At 45.7% G+C, this 8,265-nt stretch overlaps 1 protein-coding gene across 1 annotated transcript; it reads left to right on the forward strand.

Annotated features, from left to right (window-relative positions):
• Positions 1-5,849: 5,849 nt before the first annotated feature.
• On the forward strand, positions 5,850-6,350 carry LOC306918865 (induced myeloid leukemia cell differentiation protein Mcl-1 homolog; the record flags this gene model as incomplete). Its single annotated transcript, XM_079531718.1, has 1 exon — positions 5,850-6,350. The coding sequence occupies one exon, from the start codon at positions 5,850-5,852 to the stop codon at positions 6,348-6,350; it is 501 nt and encodes a 166-aa protein (XP_079387844.1).
• Between the last annotated feature and the right edge of the window lie 1,915 nt (positions 6,351-8,265).

An 8,265-nucleotide genomic window follows, 5' to 3' on the forward strand; every position in this document is an offset into this window, starting at 1 on the left:
TAGTTGTGCAGGCTTGTTTTGGTCAGCTTGGAGATATTTCTACCTCCAGCAGAGCTAGAAGCCATTCACTCCTTTATTTTCTCTGGTCAAGATTACAATTCCTCATACAATTCCTCATACGGTCTGGCGGACATTTCCAATGACAAATCGCCCTAAACCCACTTTTTTTTCCTCTCAAAAAGGAAAGAAAGTCTTACTGTATAGTTTTGAAGTAGACATAACCATTTACTAACTATTTTCATAATGATGTATGAATGTGCTATACAAGTAAAAAACATAATTACCATTACATTATAAACACACTGTACCTCCAATGATTGCAGAGTTCCTGTTGACGCCATCAGGAATCACTCTCTCCTCATTGAAGGGGAACTCTGCATCTAGACACACAAAGAAATAATTTAGATATACTGGAGGGATACCCCTGGAAAGGGTAGAGATTTTGTAGGGCCAGCCAACAAGCATACATGAGTCCGATTTTTTCCAATAGGCCGGTTAAGACGCACCGTGGCTTTGTGCGTGCGGTTAGGTTTAGGTTAGAGGTACAGGTAGTAGAGGTAGGATTAGTAATGTCGGATTATTGGGGACGTTGGGCTAATGCTACGCACCCCTAGCCAAACACAGTGATGTCAGAGTCCAGCACTGTAGACAGCGTCACTGTCTTGGCCAGGTAACAGCACTGCAGACCGCATCACTTCCTTGGCCAGGTAGCACTGCAGACAGCATCACTGTCTTGGCCAGGTATCAACACTACAGACAGCACCACTGCCTTGGCCAGGTAGCACTGCAGACAGCATCACTGTCTTAGCCAGGTAGCACTGCAGACAGCGTCACTGTCTTGGCCAGGTAGCACTGCAGACAGCGCCACTGTCTTGGCCAGGTAGCACTACAGACAGCACCACTGCCTTGGCCAGGTAGCACTGCAGACAGCGTCACTGTCTTGGCCAGGTAGCACTGCAGACAGCGCCACTGTCTTGGCCAGGTAGCACTGTAGACAGCATCACTGTCTTGGCCAGGTAGCAGCACTGTAGACAGCATCACTGTCTTGGCCAGGTAGCAGCACTGTAGACAGCATCACTGTCTTGGCCAGGTAGCAGTGTAGACAGCATCACTGTCTTGGCCAGGTAGCACTGCAGACAGTGTCAGGTCTATGGTGGCAGTACGTTCCCATTTACTGTCCATTGTCACTCGGGTTGAAATGTTTGGCGAAACTCCTTTTGGACTGAATTAATTTCTAATGATGAAAAAAAAAATTGTTGTGTTTCTGCCATCAATCAGATGCTATATTAAGTTGAGATACTCAATTTGCATTTAGCACAAACAATTGATATAAATTTAGGTATGTGCCAAATTTGGCACATTAGGCTATTATGGTTATTACACTATTACACTATTTACACTATTACCCTATTATACTAATTACATTATTACACTATTACACTTATTACACATATTACACTATTACACTAGTATACTAGTACACTTATTACACTCATTACACTCATTACACTTGCTGTATTATACTTATTACACTATTACACGTATTACATGTATTACACCATTACACCATTACATGTATTACACTATTACACTATTATACTATTGCACTTATTACACTAATACACTATTACACTTATTACACTATTCCACTAATACAAAATTAGACTTATTACACTATTTCACTATTCCACTATTACAGTTACTACTATCTATATTATTGTGATGCCATGTCCTAGTGCCTGATGGGTAAAATTTGTCCCAAACAGACATTTTCAAATATCTCAGACAAAAGTGAGGTCAAATGTAATCTACTTCAATATTTCTATAGTTGAGTCATCGAGTTAGCTGGTGTGTATTTTTATTTTAGCACAACTAATCTCAGATTTGGGCAGTAAGTCATACAATGGCAGCCTAGAGCCATGTGCTGTCATCTCCACTTCCTGCTTTCTCAAATGAATGTAATTTATCCTCCAAACCACTTGATGGTGCCAAAGTGCTTCAAGTCCTACCTTGCCATGTGCCAAAACTGACCCACTAGGCATTGACAGCCTTCTTTTTCGTCCAAAAGGGTCTAAGGTGCCATCCAGAAAATATAAGTAAAAATAATTCCCATTCATTTTTCCATGTGGTTCTACAGATCTAAAGCCCAATCATTTTCCTCCATAGAGATTCCCAGAAATATTCATATGAATTATTTGAATCCTAGAATCAAGCCATGCAGGCTCCTGGTGAATCATGACCATAAAACCAATTCTGTGAAAGAAGAAAGAAAACCTGTGTAAAATAAGGTAATAAATAAATACACAATGAGATGAATACAGTTCTGATCAATGGTCAGAGACTCTTACGCTTAAGCTAGAAAAGTTCAAGTTTGAATCATTACTTTAAAAAAAAGTCTGCCTCTCCTCCGCCTCTCATCTTCTGGCATTAAATGTTTCATGAGAGCACTGCTTGCGAGGTGAACAAACGAGCAACAAACAGCATCAAAAAACATATAAAATCGAAGGTTCTGTAGATGTGAGCAACAAAGGGATCTGTCTGTGGATGCAAGATATCAAAGCCACAGAGATAATTCTCAACCACAACTCAACGAGGTATAATATCAGATTTTTCAGTCAAATACAATCGCAGTTCCTGCGCTTTGGCTTTGTAGAGCAGTACGGTCCGGTGCTCCTGTGTTTATTCCTACTAACAATACACATGTAGCGGCTGATTTGAGAGATTCGTCTCTGGAGTGACTGTGTGAATCATGGGGTGCAGTATATGTGATAGATAGATTAGATAGTCAGTTACAACAATAAAACATTACAAAAAATACACAGGTGCATTAAAATACTATATAAAATGCATTCACATTAACACAGCAACAGTGATCATGAACAGTGGGGATTAGGTTAACTATTTAAACATGTTCTTATTTAAAATGTCCACAGCAGTTGGCACATACAAAGTTTTGTAACCCTTCTTTTTAGCTAATTTTGCCCTAAGCCTCCTGCCCGATGGCAACAAGTCAAATTCAGAGTGAAGAGGGTGGGTAGAATCATTGTAAATCTGAATTGCTTTTTTGGTTATGGAGCGGTTGTATATATGTCCTGAAGTTGCAATTGTTTGTCTCCAATGATCTTACTTGCCTGGTTGACTACCTGGGTGAGCTTGTTTTTATCTCTAACTGAGAGATTCCCAAACCAGAACACGATGTTAAAAGTGAGTGACTCTCAGTGAGTGATCTATAGACCATGGTCAGGGTGTGTTTACTGGCATTAAAAGTTTCCTGAGAAAATAAAGCCGCTGCCTTGCCTTTTTGTAGATGTTATCTGCATTGGTCTGAAAGGTGAGTTTATTGTCTATGGTCGTTCCCAGATATTTAAAGTCACTGACCTGCTCTACTTCCTCCCCACTCATAGTAACAGGCCTAAAGATGGACCCTGAGCCCTCTGCTCTTCACCCCCCTCCCAAGCACAGCTCCTTGGTCTTAGTGACATTAAGGTCAAGGAAGCTGCTGTCAAACCAGGTGGCAATACGGTCGATGTGCTGGGAGTAAGAGGGACTGGAAACGTCCTGCAGGCAGGCAACCAGGGCCATGTCGTCAGCGTACTTTATGAGAGAGAAGTCTTTGTTGTTGTATTTCAACTCATTTGTGTATAGGGAGAATAACAGAGGGGATAAAACACACCCCTGTGGCACACCAGTGTTTAGGACAAGGCAGTCAGACAGAGTGTTATACTCGTTGGGGTCTCTCTCTCAGGAACTCCCTCATCCACAAAATGAGATTGCTACTGACGTTCAGGTCTCACCGGCGTTTTAGGAGAAGATGGGGTTGGACCGTATTAAAAGCAGAGGAGAAGTCCATAAAAAGGACACGGACGTATGTTTTAGGCTTGTCTAAATCACTATGTATTTTGTCCAATAAAGTCAGAGTGGCATCCTCTACACCTCGGGGCCTGGGGGACAAAGCTGATATTTAGAAACGATACTTTATTTGTCCTTGCCGAAAGCCAAGCAGTCATCAGGATACAAAAACACATATACACAATACAAACAGATCACACAATGCATTGACAACAATTAACAGCAGAAGGAAAAAGAAACAAACACCAACAAAAGGCTACCACTCCATGAGTCATAGTTCCAAGAAGCATTGCATTACATTTCATGCACAGAACTGAGATGTTCATAAGTCCTATACTTTACTTATTACTATTGGCTGTGTAACGTGTGTGTTCTATCCCTAGTAATAGCTTTCCTCTTCCTGAGTACCCTATGGGTCTCAAATATTGATGTCATATTCTCAAATCGTACCCTAGCTATTTTGCAGGATACATTGATTGTATCTGTGTTCTTGATCTGTGTTGCCCACATGGGGTGCAGTACCTGTATGGTGCCAGGGGTCCGTGGCAGCAGACATAGGTGGGATGGTGAGAGGCGACGCCCCACAGTTTGACTCCACTAGTTTACCCTGGAAGGACGCTCTGGGTGTCGCTACGGGGTCTCTCAAGGCAGACTTGAGGGGCGCTACGGGGTCTCTCAGGGCAGACTTGAGGGGCGCCACTCCGTTGAACTGCACTCGAGAAAGACAACCGATGAACCCTGGAGTGTTGAAACGCTCAATGAGCACTGGGTCTACGGGGCCCGTCTCTGAGAGAGAGAGAGAGAGAGAGAGAGAGAGAGAGAGAGAAGCAGGAAACATGAGCTCTTGAACAGCTAGTGTTTTTGTTGCTTAAAATGAGATAAACAACAACAGTTTTACTGAAATATGTATTTTGGAAGTATTTTACTACAATAGTGAAAAGAGAGAAAGAAAAAGAGAAGAAAAACTAATTTAAACACAGAACCACTTCAACAACAACAAAGAGCTAGCTAGCTAGCTAGCATGCTAAGCAGCTGAAGAAGACTACAACACTGAGAAGAGAGGGGGGGAAACGAACTCAACCAACAACAGCTAGCTAGCTAGCAGCTGAAGAGGACAAGTCAAGAACAAATCAACAACATTAAGGAGTGAGTACATTTACAAAAGATAACAGCCAAGGAAAAGTGATAAAAAATATCCATTATGCTAAGAAAGGGCTAACACTGCTAGCAACAGAGAGGGCAGTTTATTTAGCTACTCAAGGAGACTCATTTATGCTACCACCACTTTCCAAATGGCAACCAAGGAAGCAGCTGTGGATGAATCCAGCATGGCTATTCCTATCCTGTACCCTAATGAAGTGACTAATGACAGTGCCCGCCAGGTGTTTAACCTGTTAAGCCCTATGGCATTTTAGGGCAAAATCAGTTTTACACTTGCTGAAAATAGCCAAACTACAGGCTCACAGCGCAATGCCTTGCGAGCTTGTAAGTCAGCTATTGTCAGCAGGCAACTGAAAATGACTTATGCCGGATCTCTTGTCCACTGGTCCCTTCCTAAAATTTTAGTTTATTTTTTTATTTTGTCTTGGTTTCGTGGCTTAGTTTTTCAATTTAGTTTTCCTGTGTGAAAAATGGTAGCCTGCACAGAAAGCTGTCTTGCTTTTATTTGTTTTTATTTATTTATTTTATTCTTTTATGTATGTGATGTATTTCCATGCTCACCTTCACATCATAATATGGGTGGGTATTCGATAGGCCGCCAGAGTTACCGCACAGTATATTGGTACTATATAGCATCCAGACCACTGGAGCCAAGCCCGATATAAATACTGATTATTGCCCTTTAGTTTAGACGCAAGCAGCCCATCTCCATCAAGACTCCAGTCAAGATATCTGGCCTTACATACAACCCAGAAAGACAGAGCTTACAGAACCAGCCGTATACCAGCTTACAGTCGTGCCTTCTTTTGAAGTAAACTTTCAAAGTGTCAACACCGACGATGCATTTGTCAGCAGCAGGGGACGGGGGCTTGGACAATGACACGAGACACCTCATCGGCAGTGTCCTAATGGACTTTGCAGGTGTGTCATCCTCTCAGCCAAGCAGACATGAAAGCAAAGCTCATTCAACAATGAATCGAGTCGTGGAGCAGATCATGGAAACCCCTCAATTCGCGTACAATGTCAGTACAATGTCAGTACAGTGTCAGTCGGACAGACGGGGAGACGACATGAGCTTTGTGGGTGAAGCGGCGAAGAGCTGCTTCAGTGACGGAAGCACAAACTGGGGTCGCGTCGCCAGCCTCGTGGCCTTCGGGGCGGTGGTGTGTCGGCACCTCAAGGAGGAGGACAGGAAGCCTTCCGTCGTTGAATCGGTGGGCCAGGAGATCTCCACATACCTCCTCGGACACCAACGGGAATGGCTGGTCGAGAACGACGCATGGGATGGTTTCGTGGAGTTCTTTCGGCTACCGTCGGGGAGCCACTGTGTAATTAATTAAAAAAAAACATGGAATGTTGAATGTTGTGGTACATGCGTTAGTTTTCCTCTGTGAAAAAAAGGTAGCCTGCACAGAAAGCCGTCTTGCTTTTATTTGTTTTTATTATTCAAGATAAATCAAATAAAGAAACGTGTGGAACCGACATGACATGTCTCCAAGCACAACCACTTTTTTATTGCAATCGTTTCGTGAACACCCAGTGTCATCACTACGATATCACCGGAACGGGACGGGTTTCTCGTGATCTCGGCACGATGGGGTACTTGAGCTCGAGCGATTGCCCGGAGACGGGTTGTCTCCTACCAACCTCTCTAAACCATGAAATTAACACATAGTAGTGACAGAAATGTATACAGCAGGACATTTGACACGAGAACATTGCAAAATATGACATCATGGACTAACGTCTGAGACCGCAAGGCCCCATCGGCAGCAGAGAGGACACACTATCGCCGCGTCCTGTGCCAGTCCGCGAAGCAGTTCCTCGTCGGCACCAGGCAGAGGGCGACATCACATCTCTCGCAGTACATTGGGGTTTTCTGCCTCTTGTCGTGCCTTTCTGCGCAAAGCGCGCAGTACCCTCTGTGGGCGGTGGCGTCCTTCACACCACCACTGCCTTTCCTCTCGTGAAAGTAAAGCGGAACGCAGACGTTGGGGCGGCGGGCAACTCCGGGGACCGGGGCCGTCGCCTCTCGGCCTCTTTTGGGCAGCCCGACCATTTCTTTGATCAAGCTCTCCATGAACTGCTTGTGTTTGACGTGTGCGGTCTGTCCGTGCTCACACAGCTCCTTGTGTAGCAACCAGCTGTTCACCGTAGCAATGTCGATGAAATGGAAAAAAAAGGTCTTATACCATTTCATGGTCTTGTGGTGGACGCTGTAGTACTTGATGAACGCATCAGACAGGTCCACCCCCCCCATGTGGCGGTTGTAGTCGAGTACGGCGTCGGGGGCAGGAATCTTCTTGACGCTCCATTTTCCGGCCTCCCTGACACGCCTGTCCACACTCTGCCCACTGTAGGCCTTGTGGAGGGACGTGCAGAGTGCCACCTGGCGCGTGTCCATCCACTTTACGAAAAGGAGAACGTCGTTCCTGATCCACCGCATGTCTCCTCTCTCCGCTTTGTTGGTCAGGTCGTTCTCCTTTGTCTTCGGGAACCCGATGCGGCCTTTCCGGACCGTTCCGCAGCACCCGATCTCGCGGCTGTCCAGATGACGGAACAGGGCGGGACTGGTGTAAAAACTGTCCACGTAGAGTCTGTACCCGGTGCCGAGCAGGTCGAAAGGCAGCAGGTCGGTCACGGCCGAGTAGCTGAGTCCCTTCCCGCTCGCCGGGGCCGTCTCCTGCTTTCCGACGTACACGAAAAAGTTCCAGGTGTAAGCGCTCAGCGAGTCGGCCAGGACAAAGAGCTTGAAGCCCCACTTGGTCGGCTTGGCCTTCATGTATTGTTTGAAGTGGACCCGCGCCTTGCTGCTCACCATCCGTTCGTCGATCGCAATGTTCTGCGACGGATGATAGTGCGACTGGCAGGCCGCGACGATGTCCGTGTACAGAGGCTTGATTTTGAACAGCCTGTCGTAGGAATCCGTGCCCCTCTTTCTCTCGTTCTCCTCTTCCTCGTCCGGGTCGCTGAGGTGGAGGGACCACATGATCGCCTCCCACCGGTCCCTCGACATCACGCTGGCGGGGAAACGGAACCCGTAGGGGACGTCGGTCCTCCAGAAGTCGGACCTTTCGGGCACCCGGACCAAGCCGGAGAAGAGGACTATTGCCAGGAACACGAAGAACTCCTCGCGTGTGAGAGGCGTCCACTTTTTCGTGTACGCCTTGGCTTCCGTCTCCTTTCTCTTGACGGCGTTGCGGTTGGTGTTCTTTATCAGAGTGCCGACGACTCGGTCGCTGAAGAAGAGCTGGA

The sequence above is a fragment of the Electrona antarctica genome, assembly GCF_951216825.1.
Source record: "Electrona antarctica genome assembly, contig: scaffold_134, whole genome shotgun sequence".
NCBI lineage: Eukaryota > Metazoa > Chordata > Actinopteri > Myctophiformes > Myctophidae > Electrona > Electrona antarctica.